The 21,972-nt window shown below is 40.1% G+C and overlaps 1 protein-coding gene across 2 annotated transcripts in view; it reads left to right on the forward strand.

Annotated features, from left to right (window-relative positions):
• Window positions 1-21,972, forward strand: part of RNF217 (ring finger protein 217) — a 114,624-nt gene that overhangs the window by 85,647 nt on the left and 7,005 nt on the right. For both annotated transcript variants that reach the window (XM_080665432.1, XM_080665431.1), the window contains exons 3-4: window positions 8,317-8,481; window positions 21,764-21,965. In XM_080665432.1, the coding sequence (XP_080521558.1) occupies window positions 8,317-8,481; window positions 21,764-21,965 (367 nt within the window). The remainder of the gene's footprint in view (window positions 1-8,316; window positions 8,482-21,763; window positions 21,966-21,972) is intronic.

A 21,972-nucleotide genomic window follows, 5' to 3' on the forward strand; every position in this document is an offset into this window, starting at 1 on the left:
GACTCATCATAAGGTAAAAGAAAGAAAAAAACAATAACATGTCATGGGAAAACTTGCCCTGTGTTTCTACATTATATGTTTAGCATTCCTTTTTCTCGTAATTATAAACCTTCTGAGTAGAAATCACATTTTATAAAACCTCACAAATACATTATTTCCTCAAGTGGTATAAGAGCTTTAATAAAGTCTTTAAGAATATAATCAAATGAATGGGTTTGTTGTTCCTATTTGGTGTAATTGAAATAATGCTTAAGTGAACTGCTGGAATTTGGGTAATCGTCTTCCTGTGTCTGTTGTTGAACCATCCCTGACCTGTCCTGTATTCTAGAAAGTGCCTCTCTGGACTGCTTCTCCAGGCTCCTTACCATCTCGATTTCTATTTGTGTTCGGCCGAGGATTGTCATTGGCAAAAGATAGTATGGAAAGAGAGAACAGTGGATGTGTTACTTCCCCACTCCCTTCCTAAGTCAGTGCTCAGCTCTCGCAGTAGCTGTATCCCTATGTGAATGTAAGTTCCCCATAGGTGTTCTCTCACCCATGTTTCTTATTCTCACTGGGCTCCAGAAACTTCTTTACTCCCTTGGTTCTTTAGCCCTAGGAGTGGCCATTGCTGCCCACAATTTCTGCTTTTGCTTCAATCCTTTGTTTTTTTCAAATCCCAGCTGCACCACTTTAGTCATATTTCTAATAAATAACTTGCATGTGTAATGAGTTAGATGAGAGAATGAATAGTGCTTAAGCTTCCTTCTTGTGACGATGACTTGAGATTATATTTCTGTATAAAAACGTTTAAAGCTTTCCCCTGACAGTGTAGTTAGCAGGCTGCTTTGCTCTTCGGTTTTTCTCTGACACCAGCCCTTTCAGTTGACAGTGCTTACGAACTGAGCATTAGATTGTGCATTAGCCCTGCAAGATCAGTTTAGTTTGTGACACATACTGTTTTATCTTGGTATTAATGCATCATTGATGTCAGGATCCGATAGAAAACAAGCCTTGTTTTTTAAGTGATTGTTGCTAGTGTAGATTGTAAGGAGAGAAGGATGATGTCGTCTGGCCCAGTTTAAAGAAGTAAGCTTAAATGAATGGGGGTGTTATATATGTTACCCTTGAAAAAAATCTATATCACACAGCTATGATGCAGTGCTACTAAATTTTATTAGGATACACTTTGCCCTCTAGTTACTAATGACATGTTCTATTAAAGTTGTTCTCTGTTGCTTTCTTGATGCATAAATTAGCCGTAGTATTTTATAGAGTCTTTACTTGTGCTTGAACTTCTAACAACAAAAGCCAAATGTTGGGATTCATTTGCTTTTTTAGCCCACCTCTGACAAAAACTCATTAAGTGTAATAATCAAGGCTTACAGCTACCATAAACTGACCTGCAGTGGGACGGGGAACTGTTTGTTTCTTTTTTCACTTTATCGCATCATCCCTTGGATCTTCAGCACAAGAGACAAGTGCAGAACCCTTCTCTCTGGGGGCCTGCTGGGTAGTGGGTAGAAAAGTAAGCCAAGCCTGGTGCTTGTTATAAAGTGGTCTAGAAGGTGTCAGGACTTCTTAAGTTGTTACAGAGCTTTTTAGAACTATGAGACTTGCCTATTATTTACACACTAGAAGCCCGGTACATGAAATTCATGCACGGAGCGGGGGGGGGGGGGTGTCCCTCAGCCCAGGCTGCACCCTCTCCAATCTGGGCCCTCGAGGGATGTCGGCTGCCCGTTTAGGCCCGATCCCGGGCAGTCGGACATCCCTCTCACAATCCAGGACTGCTGGCTCCCAACTGCTCGCCTGCCTACCTTCCTGATTGCCCCTAACTGCTTCTGCCTGCCAGCCTGATCACCCCCTAACCACTCCCCTGCCAGCCTGATTGACGCCTAACTGCTACCCTGCCAGCCTGTTTGCCCCTAACTGCTCTCCCCTGCAGGCCTGGTCACCCCTAACTGCCCTCCCCTGCAGGCCTGGTCACCCCTAACTGCTCTCCCCTGCAGGCCTGGGTCCCCCCAACTGCCCTTTCCTGCAGGCCCAGGTCCCCCCCCAAATGCCTTTCCCTGCAGGCCTGGTCGCCCCCAACTTCCCTCCTCTGCCGGCCTGGTCACCCCTAACAGCCCTGCCCTGCAGGCTTGATCACCCCCAACTGCCCTCCCTTGCAGGCCTGGTCCCTCCCAACTGCCCCCCCCTGCTGGCCATCTTGTGGTGGCCATCTTGTGTCCACGTGGGGGCAGGATCTTTGACCACATGGGGGCAGCCATCTTGTGTGTTGGAATGATGGTCAATCTGCATATTACTCTTTTATTAGATAGGACAGAGGCCTGGTGCATGGGTGGGGGCCAGCTGGTTTGCCCTGAAGGGTGTCCCGGATCAGGGTGGTGGTTCCCTTGGGGCGTGGGGTGGCCTGGGTGAGGGGCCTGTGGTGGTTTGCAGGCCGGCCATGCCCCCTGGCGACCCAAGCAGAGGCCCTGGTATCTGGGGTTTATTTATCTTATACAATTAAAACTTTGTAGCCTGGAGTGGAGCCAAGCTGTCTGCTTGCTCTGTGGCAGCAGCCATTTCTGTTGGGATTTATGTATCTTCTATAATTGAAACTTTGTAGCCTTAAGTGGAGGCCAAGCAGGCCAGGGCTGCAGAAGCTGGGCTTCCTCCATCACTGGGGGCAACCCTAGCCTCCTGCTCTCTCCAGCTCCGTGGCTGCCGCCATTTTTGTTGGGATTTATTTATCTTCTATAATTGAAACTTTGTAGCCTGGAGTGGAGGCCTAGGCCGGCCAGGGTGTGCGGAAAGCTTGGCTTCCTCCATTGCCAGGGAAACCCAAGCCTCCCTCCTGCTCTCTCTGTGGCTACAGCCATCTTGATTGGGTTAATTTGCATACTCACTCCTGATTGGCTGGTGGCCATGGCTTGTGGATGTAGCAGAGAAATGGTTAATATGCATATTACTCTTTTATTAGATAGGATTGATCAGTTTTTTTAGGCAGACCCTAGTCTGACAGCCATAAGTTTTACATGTTTCGTATCAGGAGCTTTTTGGACCACAGTGTATTTTGAGAGAGACATTAAGAGAATGGGCGCATTAATGTGAGACTCACTGGACCCGGTTTTTGGACACTTCAGCAAGGCTCAGGGTCCAGCCGGCTGAGGTGACTTCTCTATTCAGGCTACACTAGAGCACTTGCTATTTCCCCAGTGCTCCATGTGCTCTCAGGCCGCAGTGGGGGCTCAGGCCGGGCCCTCTTCCTGAAGTGTTATCCCATTGTCACTTGTCCCAGTGACAGTCCACTCACATTTCAAGGCCATACTAACCCTCCATTCTTCCCTGGAGCCTCTATCCCATGGTACCCACTTGTCTGAGCATCTCCTCTTACAGTTCTTACATGGCTACGTATCTCTCTGGGTTTATATCTGTCTGCTTTCAGTACATTCCTTGAGGACAAGTATTTTCGTTCTTTTTTATGTGCCTAAAATCAGTACACTCAGTACCTGCTGCTTGAAGGTGCTCAATAAATATTTGCTAAATGAATTGATGAATATGTTTCCTTATTGAGTACTTGTCTTAACCTGAAGTTCTAATGAAGCAAATTCTTCTTGGGAAACTGAGTTAGCTTGTATTTGTAATGCTACATTTACACGTGGGTGTTGTCTAATATTCTGACTTTGATAAGCAGTGATTTTGTGATTTATTTAAAATAATTATGTATGTAGGAATATATCAAATTTAGGCAAAGAAAAACTTACCTGGGGAGCTCTTCGGTTTTGAACTCTGTTTTAACTTTGTGGGTTATTTCTTTATATGGCATGATGAACTGTCCAGAGAAAATACCATTTGCTTAGGAAAAGTAGGTTGGTTTAACTTGTCTTCGGAGTGTTATTGTGACCTCAGATTTCTGGAAAAACCTAGGGAATTCAAAAGTTAAAAATGTAAAATGAAGTTATTTCACCTTTTACAGCATCTGGGACACGTTAATTAAGATTCCTAACTCTGATAACTTTCTTCATGAAACACTTGCCGCCCTGACTCTGGTAGAAGAGTTTGCACATTAATCATGATGCTCAGCAAAATGTCACGTGGGTAATATATTTAGTAAACATCATCTGCAGACCTAAGAGGTAGGGATAACACCTCAGTCACTGGTCACTAATCAGATGTGTTGGTTTTTCTTTGGATTCATTTAATGTTAGCCAATATATAGTATTCGCTATGGGCAAAGTAATTTACACATGATTTACTGAGTACCTTCCATGTGCCAGAAGCTCTGTGTTGTTTAACTCGGGACAGACAGGATGAATGAGATGCAGCCTTTGCCCTCGTGAGCTTGCAGTCCGCTAGGGAGATGAGCTGTGTACTTGTGCTGTAAGACAGACACTGAATCTGTCGGGGGGGAGCAGAGAAGATGTCTTGAAACAAGAAGCATCTGATCTGGATATGATTTCAGTAGACAGATTGTGTTAATGGCACTTTCTCCGCTTACACAACGCAGAGATGTGCTCTCTCCGGCTCCCTCACTGAGGTTCACTGCAAGGCTCCGCAGGAAGCAGGAAGGGCAGGGGAGCAGTCTCCGCCGCCACCCAGGCAGGCCGCGCGGAGAATGGGACACTGCCCTTTCTCGTCCCCTCGTCCCGTGATCTGCACTATGGTCACTAAGCTCGCCTCTGCCTTCGCCTCCACAGCCAAAGGCAAAGGGTATGTGTATCGCCATTTCACTCCTCAAACTGAGGAACAAAATAGATCCAGAGACATAGAAGCATGAAACGGACTGACGAATCTCAGAGGGAAAGGACTGGGGGAAGAGATTAACTAAAGAACTTACATGCACAACCCATGGACACAGACAATGGTGTGGTGAAGGCCGCAGGGGGCGGTGGGGCGGGGGAGGAGGGAATGGGACATCTGTAATACTTGCAACGATAAAAAGAAATTTAAAAAAATAGAGTCTGGCTTGGCTAGTCTCTATTCATCCGTAAGCTGCCTGCTGCACAAAGCGCATACCAGCCACCTCGAAGGCTGCTTGCCAGCCCCTGGATACATGTTTTTGGCTTAGGGTCTCATTCCTGCTGTAAATCCATTGTGTCCGGGGAGACGGGGTCACATGGGACAGAGCAGTGCTTCTGAAATGGCAGCGTGTCTTTGAATCATCTGGGGACCTTGTGAAGTTGCAGCTCTGATTCAGTAGGGCTCGGTGTGACATGAAGTCTTTGTTTCCAACAAGCTCCCAGGTGCTGCTCCGGTGACCACAGGGAGAGTGGCGAGGTTAGAGCATGGTGACCCCGTGTGACTGCAGTTCCTCAGAGGGCAGGCTCTCCGTGGGAGGTCTGTGCTTGTGAGATGGCACTGCATGTGGAGGAATAGGTATCGGTAAATGAATGGAGGAGGATGCAGCATTGATGTCGCTGTGTGAGTTAGGTAAGGCTGATTTCGAATAGGGTAAAGGTCGGAAGGAATAAGGCATCTTCAGACCAGAAAGTCAGTATTTAGAGCATTCAGGTGCAGTCTGAAGAAGAAGGCTGTTGGGGTTGGCTGTTAGTCCTTTTATTGTTTAATCCAAAGCAAAGCAGAGCAATAGTTACTTCATTGTTTTCAGTGAGAGACAGGATTCATCTTTACTTGAGAGCTTGATGCAAAACTCCTTTCACAGTTTGCTGCCAAGTCTGTGTTGATAGTGAGGCTTGGCAGCGGGATCTGCAGTAGGACTTGGTTGTTCAGTATGAGAAAGTGATAGGAGTCCCTCGTATTGACACCAACTGGCAGATGCCTTATTGTTCTGGTCCCTTAGGAGAATCACACATTTCTCAAGGTCTTCATTAGCCATAGAAGTGATTGCTCAGCACTTGGCCCCCGAAATCCTTGAACCATTGTAATGTCTAACATTCATAGAATTAATCCCAGTTTCAAAGCGTCGTTACCTTCATCCTTCTGTTCATTTTATAAATATAACCTAAGACTGACTGATTAAAACCCAGAGAGTTATTTTATGTGACGGTGCTAGAGTCCAGTTATTGAGAATTATGAATAATGTCTCCGAGCAGGGAACTGAATTAAGTATTTAGACCCTTCTGACATAATGGCAGCTCAGCTACGTGAGGAAAAGCAGAGTCTTCTGACAGCTTCCTCATTTCATTCATTACATTTGAAAATTACATTCATTTAGGCCCCAAGTAATATCTAGATCTTCTCTTCACAGTTCAGTGACATGGGGGGAATGATCACTTTATATTCTTTTATTATCCGGCGTTCACATGCTTTAACTTTGTCTTCTTTAAATATGACATATTTTCACTTTAATGATCAGTAAAAAGCAAAAACATGGTTGTTTTAAGTGACTGGCTAGTAAAGTCCTTTTTAAAAAAAAAAAAAAAAAGCCAAGGATTATCTTAATTTTTATGTGAGTAAAATCTTGAAAAAAGATTTTTAAAGTTCACCTTATGTTGGTAATCATGTAAAATTCTGACTTACTGACTAGTTTAGTTACATGACCTTTGACTTCTATAATTTGGTTTTCGATCGTCAAAGAAAGAATGCTGTTTAGTATGAGGAAGACTTGGCACAGTGAGAAGAACGCTGGCATCGGAGCCAGGCAGACTTCCTGTTTCAATTTCTCTTTAACACATACTTGCGATGTTCTCTGGGCAAGTTATTTAACCTCTGTGAGCCTTAGTTTCCTCTGTAAACTTGTGTCCATACCGACTTCGCAGAATTATTTTGTTGATAAACTAAGTAATGCATGTGATGCAGCCATATAAACATTACCATGTAACACAATTTCAACAAATAAACACGAAGACTTAAAAAAGTGTAGACAAAATGTTATTTTGTTTTTAAATAAATTAAAAGCAAAAGTACTTTAGTTACTTCATATTTGCATGGGAATAGCATTATCTATTCTTGACATAAGTGAAAACAGCAGTGCTTTGAGTTATGATTATAATTGCCACTCAATTAATGTATATATTGGAATCAGCATTGTCAAAAAAAAAGTAGTTTTCCAAAAAGTAAGTAGTGACTTTGTGTTGTTTACCAAAAGAAATTCTAACTGATTTTCAAACTGTAGTCAGTAAGTTCACTCATGTGAAGTAATTAATATGCAGAAATTCAGAGAAGAATCGCCAGTAATCAGTGTTGTTGAGAGTCAGATATTTTATTCACTATAATCAAACACGTCAGAAAGTCAACAACTGCCCATGTTGTTGTTGTTTTTCTTGTTTTGTTTTTTTAATAAATTTAAGTTTGTTTATTGAACAGATATTTCTTTCTTTCTTTTTTTTGTGTTAATCCTCACCCGAGTATATTTTTCTGTTGATTTTTAGAGAGTGGAAGGGAAGGGGAGAGACACAGAGAGAGAAACATTGATATGAGAGAGACACATCTATTGGTTGCCTCCCGCATGCTCCTTGACCAGGGCCAGGGATTGAGCCTGCAACCTAGGTATGTGCCCTTGCCCGGAATCAAACCTGGGACCCTTCATTCCGAAGGCCGACACTATCCACTGAGCCACACCGGCTAGGGTTTGCCCATGTCTTCTGAGAGTGAGGACCAGAAATATTGTGTAAGAATTAGGTACTCCACTGTCATTCAAAATAAAGGAAGTCAGGTAAAGTCTTCCATGTCACATGGAGGACATATGTTTTCAATGAACAGACACACACACTCTCACATACACCGTCACACAGTGAAAATGCAATGACATCTTTCTGATGATTTCCTAGCTAACAGGCCACAGAACCAGCAAGACTGATTGATTTCTAATAGGACCCCTTGTATTATTTTTATAATTAGCCTCCCTTAGATTGATAGCAAAAGAAGGAGCTATCCATTATCTCTGGTGGTGCTTCATAGCAAATGCTGGTATAGCAAATGAAGTATGTTTGCCAGTGTGGTTTCATTTGATGAAGCATCTGGGGCGTTTTGATTTTTATAAAAGTGAATGAAGCCATTGATAAAAAGAGCAATGGAAATGCTTGGTAACTTGGTTCAAGAGAAAGCGAATTTAAAGGCCGCCTCCTGAGTGTGTGGACGTGGATCAGGTTGTATTCTGTTTCAATCTGGGAGATTTTCTTAAGACCAATTGATTTCCAGAATGTCCCAGGTGTTTAATTCCAGTGTAGCCTACAAACAGCTGAATAATCCATGCCAAAGCACTGCTCTCCTCCTTTAATAACAGAACAGGCATATCGCATTATAGTTTACGTCTTGGAGACGGGGAGATATTTTAAAGCTGGATAAATGATAACCATTTAGCTAATTTCCCCAAGCATCACCATTCTTATCCTTTGGACGCTTTCGGCATTTCTCTTCGAGTGCTTAACCCTACGTTTCTTTACACAGATCCAGTGCCCCACTTGCCAATTCGTCTGGTGTTTTAAGTGCCACTCTCCTTGGCATGAAGGCGTTAACTGCAAGGAGTACAAAAAAGGAGACAAACTGTTGCGCCACTGGGCCAGCGAGATTGAGCATGGCCAGCGGAATGCTCAGAAGTGTCCAAAGTGCAAGGTAAGCTCGCCTGTAGGTGGGAAGGACAGACACGTGTGCACCTACATGTCATTGAGTAATATTATTACAACATTGAAGTGAATTGTAGGTGTATACCTTTATTATTGCAGGTGAGGAGAAGAAGAATATGTGCTGTTTCATTTTAGAAGAGCAATTATATCACATAACTAAATTGAAAACTTTGTATATGAACAATGTATATGCTTTTTTGCATTGCATTTCAAATTTTAGGGTGGTCATATATAAATAATTATCTTTAAACCTCCAAATTCTTCTTTTCCACTTACAAACGGAGATGTGTGTACAGGGTAAAGCTAGTGTGAAAATGGTATACATGTATTATTTCCAGTTTGCCACATGTTATTATAATAACTTCTCCACTAGGCAGGCTCGGAATCCTGCGACCCTTTGCTTGTTTTTCCCTCTGCCACTGCTCGTCACTTGAGGGTTACAGTAAACTGATCGTTTGCCTCTTGTAAATCTAAATGCTAGAATCAGGACTTAGCAATTCTATGAATTCCATTTTTCATCTTGCTCTTGATAATCATGCAAGTAAGCAGGCGTGAGCAGGTATCTGAGCTTCGACCTTGATGTTGAAAGAGCGTCCAAAGAGAAAGCAGCAAGTCAGTTCAGCCAGAAAACTTTGGATTTGATGCTGGCAGAATAGGAATTGTTGAAATTTGAAGTTTGTTTTTTTTTAAAGTTCACATTAGAAAATTATATGTGTTTATATGTATATGTATAGTCTGACATATGGGGTTTCCACTTTTTGCCAAATTTGTTTTTTAAAATCATGTCTAAATCAGGCTTTATTTCCTTTTAAGAACAATTTTGCAATTTCTTTCCCGGAAACTTAGCAACAGATAAATAAAATTTGAAGTTTCAGACAAATTTTTAAATTAATCATTTTGAATTCAACTTGAAGCAATAAAAGTATCTGAGGCTGGCTAATGAGCGTGAATCACTATGCCAAATGCACATACTAGTTTATACATATAGTAAGTAAAAATATTGCCTGGAATAACATGTCACATTCTTAGTTACTTGGAAGAAATTTTGGAAATAGTTTAGGTGACCTGGCTCTCTTAAAATGAGGTGTAAAAATGTTTGTGCTAAAACTTCCTTTGTTTTTCCTGTAGATGGCAATTTCATCTGCAGCTCTCCTTTCGATTTTAGGACTTCTTCCGATCCAGCTGCTCAGTACATTTTATTCTTCATCTGTTGATGGACAGTGGAAAAATAAGGCCTTTCCCCCTCTGTTGTCTTTTCTGTTTATTGAAAGCTACTTCTCAGTTTCAGACTAAATGAAGGCCAGTAGGAATTTAGGTGTGCTGTTAAGTCATTCTATTTAACATTTTGTACATAAATATACTTTATATCTCTCTGGAAAGCTATGAAAACAATTACCTGTTAGCCTGGCTGTAAGATTGTATGCTGAATGAGCAACACTGCAGCATTATGCAGTGGGAAATCCTGAATGAATTGAGGTAATACATAGAAACATACCTTTGTTACTATAATCCCGCCTCTAACATTAAAAGGACTCTGATGTATACTAGAAAGAAAAGGCAGCCAACTGTAATGACTTTACTGAATGCATTGGAAGCTTCCCGCAGTTTTAACAAACATGCACAGTTCAGGGGAAGCATCCGTGCTGGTTCCCTTGGGAGGCAGTGGCTATAAGGCGGGGGCTTTAAAGGGAATTACCTTTGAAACAGCTGAAAGGAGAGGAGCCAAGGAAGGTGGAATCAGTTTACGGGACCACCTTGTAGCAGAGAATCTACTGTCTGGTGAGATTCAAGTTCCACAACGTTTATGTCAGTTTAAGTCATATTTTATTGCCTGTTTTGAATACTACAAATGGTTTCAGTTTTCTTGTAGGCATATGACTTTGGAAACAATATCAGGACTCCCATGTTTTTTGTATTGTGGTAAAAAAAACAAAGAAACATAAAATTTAGCATCTTAACCATTTTTATGTGCGAATGGTGTGTTTTTTTAATTTATGTTTTGTTTGAAAGCTTGAAATACTTAAACTATTCTGAAGTATATACTCATTATGATTCTTTAAACTGAAGTAATCTATTTTATTGTTTTTGTTTTCAGAAAGTGGTGACCACATATAATTTTATTGTTCAACACATGTTTTAAAGTCTTGTTTCTTTAAAACAAATTTTTAAATAAATATTTATTTTAATTTATTATAAATGTGTAGCAAAACCCCAGCTAGGTATTCCTAAAGGCCTGAGAATTTTAGATTTTAGAAGAATTAAAAATCTTGGTATTACTGTCCAATATAATACTAAACTTTATTAAAGATTACAGTTATGAAGCCTTTGAGGATGTGGCGGGGGGGGGGGGGGGGGCTTTGTAAGAATGGTTAATAAGCCAGTCTTCTGGTTGTTCCTCAAATGGTTTAATATTAGTTCATTAGTGTTAACTTGTCTTAACCAGATTTGGGCTATTATCCATATCATGTCTTTCCTTTATGAAGTTTTAAATTGTTAAAACCCCATTTTTCCCAATGCCAGATTTCTGCCCTCTTGAGTATATATTTTTTAACAAATGTACTTCCAAAAGAGTAGCCATATCTTCTGGCCCTTTAACTGATAATTTGACTTAAGCCAGTTTAAAGTAAACAGGAAGTTAAGAAACAATTATATAAAGAAGGCAGTATATAAAGGAAGCATTGTCTCTTCAAAAATTTATTTCTCAAGTAAATATTGCAACATATTACCATTATTAAATGTAGGTAGTGAATCCATGTATGTCTATGATATTGTTATCTCTAATTTTTAAAATGTTTGAAATAGTTCATGATTAGAAATAAATAAAATGTAACAGTGGAACAGAAAGCTATACCATTCCAGCTCTGGGGCTGTTTAAACATCTCTACTTGTCTACACAACCTCTAAGGATTTGGCTGTTATTTTTTTTTTCCTTCCTCAGGTAAAAGTTAAATGTTACTCAGAAGATGAGCTTAATAAAGCAAAGTTGGTTTAATATTTCTCAAAATGGTTAGCTTTCTTTTTATTTAGAAAATTAAAGGACAATCCCTCAAACATTCCTTTCCCAATGAGATATTTTTATACAAAGGTAAGAGGAATATTTATACAAACATTTATGTATTGTGGTACAAATATAGTCTCAGAACTAGATTGCATGCAGCTGACCACCTTAATTTTTCTCTTATCTAAATAATCCACATCTCAATTTAGGACATTTTCTAAAACAGTGAATAGAGATAAATAATTAGGAAATTATACATTTTGATAGGCTAATATATAAGTAATGTGATTTATAAATTAATGAGCAGTTAAGTCATTTATTTTATTCCCGTGTCAACATACATATTTCCTATTTCTAGGTGACAGGATAGTCACTTTTTAAAATTATTTTTAAAATTCTTTATTGTTAAACGTTTTACATATGTCTCCTTTTTCCCCCTATTGACCTCACCCTGCACGCTTCCACCCCCAGCACATGCCCCCACCCCTATTGTCTGTGTCCATTGGTCATACTCATGTGACTATTTTTTTAAAAAAAGAAATGCCAGATATGAATAGGGAGTGCTGAATTCTGATATGCCATCTTTATTTTATTCATCAAAATGCCTTTTACAAAGCTCTGTGTTCCTTTTTGTTCTTGCCACAGTAACAATAATTATCTATAATAATAAAAGGGTAATATGCTAATTAGACCAGACGTCCTCCTGGACGTCCCTCCTACCGGACAAAGCCGTGGTGGGCGGGGGGCCGGGGCCAGGGCCAAGGCCCTTGCATGAATTTCGTGCATTGGGCCTCTAGTATTTATAATAATACTATCTGACATATACTGATAGTTGCTACATGTCAGTCTCCATTGTAGTTTTATACTTATGTGTCCCTTCAAATCCTTAATCCTGAGATACTAAGTTCCAGTGTGCCATCTAGATTTCAATTATTCAGTACCTTTTGGTGAAACTCTTAAGATTTTTCACAGTAATGTAGTATGTAAGTTATATTTGTTGTCTCATTTAATTCCCAAAAGAAAGTTATGAGGAAAGGGTAATTACCCATTTCAAGATATAGAAATAGTTTCAGAGAGGTTATGTAACTGGAAGAAGCAGTCAGGGGAAAGTGAATTATATTCATTCATAATTTATTGTGATTTTGGAATTAAGGAAATTTACTTGTCATGCTATTTCCCTTTAGATATTTTATTCTCTTGAATCCTGTAATAGGTTGCTTTGGGCAAGAATGTATTTTCAGAGACAATGATTAATTTGCCCCTGTTCACATAAAATTAGCACAAAAGCCATACCTGTGGGCCCTTATATCTGAGCTATGAATGCTGAAGGACTTGGACTGTTAATGTTGGATCTTACAGTCCTGCAGTTCTCTGGTATCACACACGCCACTACAAAATCACATTCAGGGAGGGGCCCATGGCTGCCTTCAAATAGTGCCCATTCAGAAAATAAAATAGCTTCTCCTTCACTACTGATGATCTGTTTTAACTCTTCAGATTGCTTGAGATCATTACTTTTGTAGCAGTGTTATCACTGCTATTATTTTCTTGTACCAACGTCTAGACCTTAGTTATGAGAAAAGTCTGATTATTTGATGGCAAATACTTTCTAGTATCTAAACGGTGTTGCATCCAATGCCCCATCTTTATCACAAATAATTTTAATATTTGTTCACTATCCTGAGATTGAATTTATAATTGAATATCTCATTCATCTTGGGGGATCCAGGGAGAGGTGGGTTGTTAAAGATTATTGGATGGGTTTTGGCCAGATAGATGGTATCCAAGAGTGAAACTATTACAATTGAAGGTACACGGGCACAGAGCCAGGAAATGTACACTGTGAACAAAGAGCCACAAGTACTTTGTGGTTCCCTTAGCGTAAGGTTCACAGAAGGAAGTGGTGAAAGGTGGGGCTATAGAAACAAACAGAAGCCTGGGCTTTGCATGCAATATTAAGAAACTTGTATTTCGCCGAAACCGGTTTGGCTCAGTGGATAGAGCGTCAGCCTGCGGACTGAAAGGTCCCAGGTTCGATTCCGGTCAAGGGCACGTACCTTGGTTGCGGGCACATCCCCAGTGGGAGGTGTGCAGGAGGCAGCTGATCGATGTTTCTCTCTCATCGATGTTTCTAACTCTCTATCCCTCTCCCTTCCTCTCTGTAAAAAATCAATAAAATATAAAAAAAAAGAAAAAAGAAAAAGAAACTTGTATTTCATACTCCAGATGAAAAGTTGTAAGGAGGGGGATGGTGATATCAGATATATATGTCATGTTGGTTGTTGTTGATTATATGAAGGTAGTTGTAGACATGTAGGAGGAAATGATGACAGTATGAGCTAAGCTAGTGGTCAAACAGCTGGAGAAGAGGAGAAGGAGTAGATAAGTATCGTAGACCTAAAATTGTCTGACCTTGATGATGAGTTGGATGTGGGAAGTAAAAAGAGTGTACCTACCAGATATCTGGCTTGGGTGTCTAAGTGGATGGATATACCATAACCTGAGATAAAATATGGACATGGACCTAGTTTTATTTTGTTGTTGTTGGACCAGGGGGCCATGGAATGATGGTGAATTTGCTTTTTCTTGTTTGACTTTGAAATGGCTTTAAGGCATATAGGTATATATTACCAGCTAACAGGTGCTTCATGAGTCTGCAGCTCAGGAGTCAGTCCACAGTGGAAGTGAAGAAGTGAGATCTAGTTGAAGGAAGTTGAAACCATTTGGGTATTGAAGAGATTACCTAAAGAGTATGTGCAAAGTGGTGAGCCCTGAGTGGAATTAAGGATAGGTGAAGGCCCTAACCGGTTTGGCTCAGTGGATAGAGTGTCGACCTACGGACTGAAGGGTCCCAGGTTCGATTCTGGTCAAGGGTATGTACCTTGGTTGTGGATGGGGATATGTAGGAGGCAGCTGATCGATGTTTCTCTCTCATCAGTGTTTCTAACTTTCTATCCCTCTCCCTTCTTCTCTGTAAAAAATCAATAAAATATATATTTAAAAAAAAAAGGATAGATGAAGAAATAGGAACCTCAGAGAGATATGAGGAGCACCTGGAATAAGGGTGGCACTGAAGCAAGAGTATATAAAAGGTCAGAAGGAGATAGTGGTCAAGCAATTAAATGACACTGAGAGATACAATTAGATAAGAATCCAAAAATTGGATTTGGCGATTAAAAGGTCATGGATAATACTCATTTGCTTTTTAAGATATTATTGAGAATATGCTATGTGACAAGACCTGTGCAGGTCTCTGTAATCTATACTAATAAAAGGGCAATATGCAAATTAGACAGGGTGACCAGACATCTGGACATCTGACTTTCTTCCGGACAGTTGGGGGGGGGCAGTTAGGAGGCAACCAGGTTGGCAGGGGTCAGTTAGGGGGCAGCCAGTCCAGCAGGGGGGCAGTTGAGGGGTGACCAGGCAGGCAGGCGAGCAGTTAGGAACCAGCGGTCCCAAATTGCGAGAGGGATGTCCGACTGCCGGTCCTGGGCCTAAGCTGGCAGTCAGACATCCCCCAAAGGGTCCCTGATTGGAGAGGGTGCAGGCCGGGCTGAGGAACCCCCCACTTCCCCTGCACAATTTTCATGCACTGGGCCTCTAGTAAAGCAATAAACAAGATGAACATGATCTGAGTCCTTTTAGATCTCATCAACTGGGTGAGTAGAGGGTTTGGATAGGAGGATACAGATAGAGTTTTAAGATGTAGAGTAAGAAATGCTCCGACAGGGCTAGTGCAGGTTGCTTCTCATTTCATGGCTACAGTGTCATGAATATTCTGTGCTGGGATGCTCGCCCTACCTCCGTGTCCTCTTAACTGGTAAACTGCTACTTGACCTTTATTTCTCAGATCAAATGTCACTTCCCTAGAGAAGCCTCTCTTACCCTTAGACCACATCAAGCTCCACCTATCAAGTACTCTCTCTTCAACTTGTTCTTTTCCTTCATAGCATCTGTCATAGCTTCTGAGTGTATATTTATTTGTACAATTGAGTGATGTCTTTCTACACTGTAGACTATAAGCTCTTCCAGGGCAGGACCATCTCAGATTTTATCAATGGACAAATAGTTAATTATCAAATGCATGAATGAGTGAATGTTTCCTGGAGAAACAATAGCTGATCTGGATGTATCAGTAACATGGGATTGTAGCCAACTGAGATGAGTAAGAAAAGTGGTGAGCCCTAGCCAGTTTGGCTCAGTGGATAGAGCGTCAGCCTGCGGACTCAAGGATCCTGGGTTTCATTCTGGTCAAGGACGCGTACCTTGGTTGCAGGTTCCCCAGCCCTGGTTGGGATGCGTGCAGGAGGCAGCCAATCAATGTGTCTCTCTCACATCGATGTTTCTCCCTGTCTCTCGTTCTCCCTTCCACTCTCTAAAAATTAATGGGAAAATATCCTTGGGTGAGGATTAACAAAACAAAAAAAAGCAGTGAATATAGAGTATTCTTTTAAGAAACTTGATAAAAATGGAAGAGTGAGGGCAATTATTGGCTAGAAGTTCCTGTGGAATTAGAGGAAGGATTTATTAGGATGTGGCAATACCTGGACTATTGGCAGGCTAAGCAGGGTACAGTTGCAGAGAGGAAGGGGTCAAAGTGAATGTGAAGGAAGGGAAAACTGGCGTCTGAAGATTTCTGAGAGCATGAGGCATCAGCTCTGGGGAAGAAGGAAGAAAATTAGGGGCTAATTTTTAGTACAGCCCTACCCTGGAGAATAAGAATTGGACAGCATTCTACACTCTTCTTCAAAAATTTCTGTCATAAATCACAAGACTTAACTTGAGATGTATATGAAATTTCCTGTAACAAAGAAAACAAGTACATTGAAGCAGAAGTACATTGAGGAGGGCAGGTACTAAAAATATGTTGTTGTTTTGAAAAGCAAAAAATCAAAATACTTTTGGTATGTTCACCTCTCCCATGAACATACTAGATTAAAGTTCTTGTAAAAGCTTTAAACCAAACAAAAGATGGATTTGTTCCATGGTTTCACAGTATTCTTGGATCTTTCTTGCACAGTGATTCATTCCTTTATTTGTACAGTAGCTCTGTGAAATAATGTTGGCTGTGAATTGATATTGTAATCAATAAAGTACTTTAACCAGAAAAAAAACAAAACACTTTTGGTACATTGTTTTAAAAACAAGCTGTTATTACCTAGGAAACTGTAAGCATATTTCCAATTACATACCTGTTTTTCAGGGGTCATCTGGACCTATTACGCCCAAACACTGATGGCCTTGCCATTACCTTTCTGCCTCTGCAGTACATAATGCCATTTTAGGTTGCCAGGCAATACTGAGAATTACATTATAGAAGCATATGTGTTTTTATGAATAATCCCTTATTTACAGGCGGTGCTATGTACTATGGATAGCATAGGCTCAAAAATGGTCCGTTTTGTTATTTCTGTCTACTACATTGTGAACTTAATAGCAAACACTCTTATTAAAGAAATATCAGGCATATTCTGAACATTCATCTCATGACTTGTAAGCATAAAGGGGTATATCACAACATTTAGTGTTTAAATATTCAACTCCTTTAAGTATCAGCCATCCTTATTTGTTATAGATGGAGAAAAACCCTGTGAGTAATATCAAACCAAGTGACATTTGTGGTTTATGAGTAGTCAGTTCAAGCTAATGGATTAGGAATATCTGGTCTGTCCTACTCTGTTTCAGTCTCTTAAGTAAAAACAAAATTTTGATTCTAAATCATAGCCACTGGGTGATTTATTTGTATTTTTTTAGCCATGCTAAGTCGATGAATGTTTTGAAACTATAATAAAACAGTTTCGTTGATAAAATAATTTGTGTAAATGTAATTTAAGCTTATATTTTAAGGCTCTATGTTTTAAAAATAAAGATGGCATTGTCAAAATGCACTCTTGAATGAAATATATAGGGAATTCATTTAGCATATGAAATATATTATCCCCTGGGTGTTAGGAGATCAAAATTACAACTTGCTTAACAATGTGAAAAGTAATACCCCCTGTTGCACAGTAACTTACATTTTATCAATTTGTTTCTCTGTTAGTATCAAGTTATAATATATTTTCATATAATCAAAATATATTCACATTAATATTAAAGGAAGTAGTACTATGTATTTGACAGTTGGTAAATTAATGAAATTATTTTCTCATGATTAAATCATTGCTTTATGTGTGTGAAGTGATCAAATTAATCTATAGAACCATATAATCCTGCAATGTGCAATGTTACTATAGAGTATTGTCAGAGCTTGGAATTTTATCACCTCCTGTACAGAAATATTGGACCAACAATATTTTAGTTGCCTGCTGTGCTCAGAATATTATTTTAGAAATAAGGAAAGACTGTTCAGAGAGACTATAAATTGCTGTCTTTGTGATTTTAATGAAAAAGTAAATTTGCCTCATAAAGATTTTAGAAGTCAATGAAACAATATTATACACAGATATAATGTGACAAATTGTAGGTGAAATTTTGAGGAAAATGAACTGTCGGTGACAAGTTGAACTTACTAGAACAACCTTCCTGTCAGAAAAAGTTTTGATACTGTTTTAAAGGAAGAAATGAGTTGGTCCCCCCCAAAAAGCTAAAACAAGCAGACAGACTCAGCTTTGCCTTGTGCAGGAGACTGGAAACATGTAGGTCTGACTAATGCAAAGCTTATTCTGTCATTTAACAAAAATATGATTGACCTCTGATTTTATCTTTAAGTTTATAATAAGAGGCTGCTTAGCATGATAAAGACACAGACATGAACAAAACCCGTTCTCTATTCACTCTAGCAGCTTACGTTTCTGAGCTCTGGTTATGAGTAAGAATGCCAGTCTCATGGTACGGTCATGAGGCTTAAAGGTGCTAATCTGTTTACAATGCTTGGCACATGATGCGCTCTAAACAAATATTAGTCCTTTTCTCTTTGCTAGTCAAATACAACACTACGCTTTGTGATCAGGAAAAGTTAAGCTGTTTTGTCTCCATTTCAAGATCAAATACAGCCTACAATGAAAAAGTTGAGTGTATGACGAAGTCATCTTTGTTTTGGCTGCTCAGCAGTTCTCTTTAAACATGCTCAGGTGGTTTAAAGAAGGATCAGAAATGGTGCCAAGGTCCAGCAGGACCTTTGGCCTACATTCTTCCTGTACACCAGCCACTGTGCTAAGTGGATATGGGCACAGGAATCATTCTTCAGAATCCTTCCCAGAAACAGGCACGACAGAGGGAAATGCTGGGCTAGGGGTGAGTTTACTTGGAAGCTAAAGAGCTTAGGCTTCAGAGACCCTCATCTGCCAAGTCCCTTCTTAGGCATGTATCTCATTTGTGTTTGTAATTTACATTCTTCTCCTTAAAGAGGGCCCTCAAATCAGATAACCTTCAGACCCCATAAAACCTGCATCTGCTCTAACTAGACTGTTAGATAAAAGAAAAAAAGTCGATACAATTTTTTTTGTAATGTATTTTTATTGATTTCAGAGAAGAAGGGAGGGAGAGAGAGAGGTAGAAACATCAATGATGAGAGGGAATCACCGATTGGCTGCCTCCTGCACGCCCCCTTTAGGAGTTCCAGCCCACAACCTGGGCATATGCCCTTGGCTGGAATAGAACCCAGGACCCTTCAGTCCGCAGGCCGACGCTCTATCCACTGAGCCAAACCGGCCAGGGCTCGATACAATTTTAAAAGGATGGATTGGCCAATAGCAGAAAAAGTAAGTTTTGCCTATATTGACCAAATAATGAGTTGTTAGTAACCTTTGACCACAGGTGCTCTTTGCCCTTAACCACAAGCTAGCCCTTCCCTATCTAGGAAGGTGTTCTCTAGTTCAGCATCTGCCCAAGAATTACCCATGTCAAGAAGTAAGGAAGGGGACCACCTGACAATCAGGAGGTGTGCTGTTACATTGCCCACGTTACTCACATTTTTCAGTGCATAAAGCGGAACCAATATTATATTGTTCTGACTCCTTATGTGTCAAGCAATGGGGTAAGCACTGTATATGCATTATCACATGTTAAGTAATATTGAAACAGGCTTGGGAGAGGTCAAGTAACTTTTTTTTTTTCATTGATCTCAGAGAAGAAGGGAGAGGGAGTGAGAGATAGAAATATAATGATGAGAATCACTGATTGCTGCCTCCTCAGTGCTCCCTATTGGGGGTTGAGCCCACCACTCGGCATATGCCCTGACCCAGAATCGGACTGTGACCTTCGATTCATAGGTCGACTCTCAACTACTGAGCCATGCTGGCCAGGCTCAAGTAACTTTTTTATACAGCTAGTGGAGCCAGAATTTAAACAGAGGGCTTCTTAAAATCAAAACCCAGGCTCTTTCAACCTCCCTATGTGGCCGACGGTTACCTGCTGAGAATCAGCCACTGGGAGAGAATGGACATTTAACCTACAATTCATCTAATGATTTTGAATGCCTAACATCCTGTCGGAAACTTAGTGCACTTTTCTTTCGTGGTCCCTTCACGGATCTTGTATTAAGGGCCTGTAATGTGCTGCCCTGTGCTTAGTTATTATCTCTTCAAAATTGTCACTGTCCCCTAGAAGTTTTCCAGATGGGTGCACAGGTAGATAGGTAGATAAATAGGCAGGCAGGCAGGCAGATGGATGGATAGATAGATAGATAGATAGATAGATAGATAGATAGATATACAGACTCAAACTTTTACCATTACTATGATTAATATCGTTGGTTATTTTAAAAGCAGCCTCAGAAGTCGTTTTAAAATTCATATTGTTTCTTTAAATCAAAGTTTAAAATTTCAGCTATTTAATCACTAAACTGAAACCCTGCATATGATTTTGAATTAGCAACTTCAAAAATTTTATTTGAAAAATCTGTAAAACAAGGTTAGATTTGAAATGGGTAATTTTCGTTATCTGTCAACCTTTTAATTACTCCTTTTACATTAAAGATCTCTTATTCCTGGGTGACTTTATCCCATTTCCATAATCATTGTCCAGTTTTTGAAAAACGTCATTGTAACTGCTGCAGAAGCTTAGGGAACTACACTGTGCATTGCGGAAGGAGAACGTTATTTTAAATGAAATATGGTAAGTCGTGGACTGTGGCCAACGCTTAACTAAAAAGAGTCAAACAACCACTGGAGGGTTTGACTCACATGATTAATTGTGACGTTCTCAATTGCATTAAAATACTCACTGAACACTAGTCCCAAAGCAAACTCATGGGTTGAAATGCTCAGTAGTCAAAGTGGTATTGGAGACATTTTAAATAAATTTCCTAAATAAAGACCTTTAGATATAATGATTAAAAATATATGTATGATAAGAATAAGTGAGATGTAGCTTGAATGTAGTAAGTGCCTACTCTGTAGTGAAATGGGAAGGCTGCTTTTAGTTGGTCCTGTCTCAATCACATGGGAGTGGGACAGGGTTACCAAACCTTTTTTATGAATTACTAAGTTCTGTTTCATGAATGCTCACCTGAGAAACTAAGTGTGCACATCCTGGGATGGAAGATGGCTCCAATTTATGAGTGTCCGTGAGGATTCTGTCTGTGTCAAGTATCCAGTTATATCTCAAAGAGTAAAATCAGTGCTTGAGACAGTGACTACCGCATTGGGTATACAGTGGACTATTCAAGAGTAAAATCCTTGCTGCATTAAGGGTGAAGGTGTGTTTCATGTAACCTGACTGCAGCAATTGAGGAGGGTGCTCAGTTGCACACATAGAATTCTGCAAACAGTTCTGTACACATATTTGCAAATGATATTACAGTTGGGAACTAAAATGGTATTGTGAATACACTTCTAGCTCCCATCATTTCCTTCCACACAAAGAGCTTTCTGCTCCTTGATGTTTATTCAGAAAAAGTTTTACATAATACGGGCTTTTAAGGAATACTCTTTATCTCGATACTCTTATTCCCCCAGTCACCTTGTTGAACACAGCTTACACAACATCCACTTTCCCAGCCTTTTAAAATGCCTCCTGACCATTGAGTTGGGTGTATGTCTAGAAAGACATGTGAGCTTTCTTAGGGATGTGTTAGTTTAAACATTAGTCATAACCAGCCAATAGCATATGAGTGCCTGAAATGTTACGGAGCTTTGCACACATGAAGTGTTTGACACAAAGACGATCCTGGAGAACATGATTGCAAGCAAATTGAAAGGCTCAGGACTGCTATGTAAGAAAGGTTTATATAGTGGCAAAACTTGTAGATGTTGTTCCGTAACATTTGCCAGATTTACTTGAAAGTTTTAATCGCCTTTCCTTCCCTTTCCCTCTTTTGCGGACACAGATCCACATCCAGAGAACTGAAGGGTGTGATCACATGACCTGTTCACAATGTAACACTAATTTTTGTTATCGATGTGGGGAGAGATACCGCCAGCTCCGTTTCTTTGGAGACCACACATCAAACCTCAGTATATTTGGATGCAAATATCGCTACCTCCCAGAGAGACCTCATCTAAGGAGATTCGTGCGAGGGTCGGTCTGTGGTAAGTA

The sequence above is a fragment of the Plecotus auritus genome, assembly GCF_963455305.1.
Source record: "Plecotus auritus genome assembly, chromosome: 4".
NCBI classification, from domain to species: Eukaryota; Metazoa; Chordata; class Mammalia; order Chiroptera; family Vespertilionidae; genus Plecotus; species Plecotus auritus.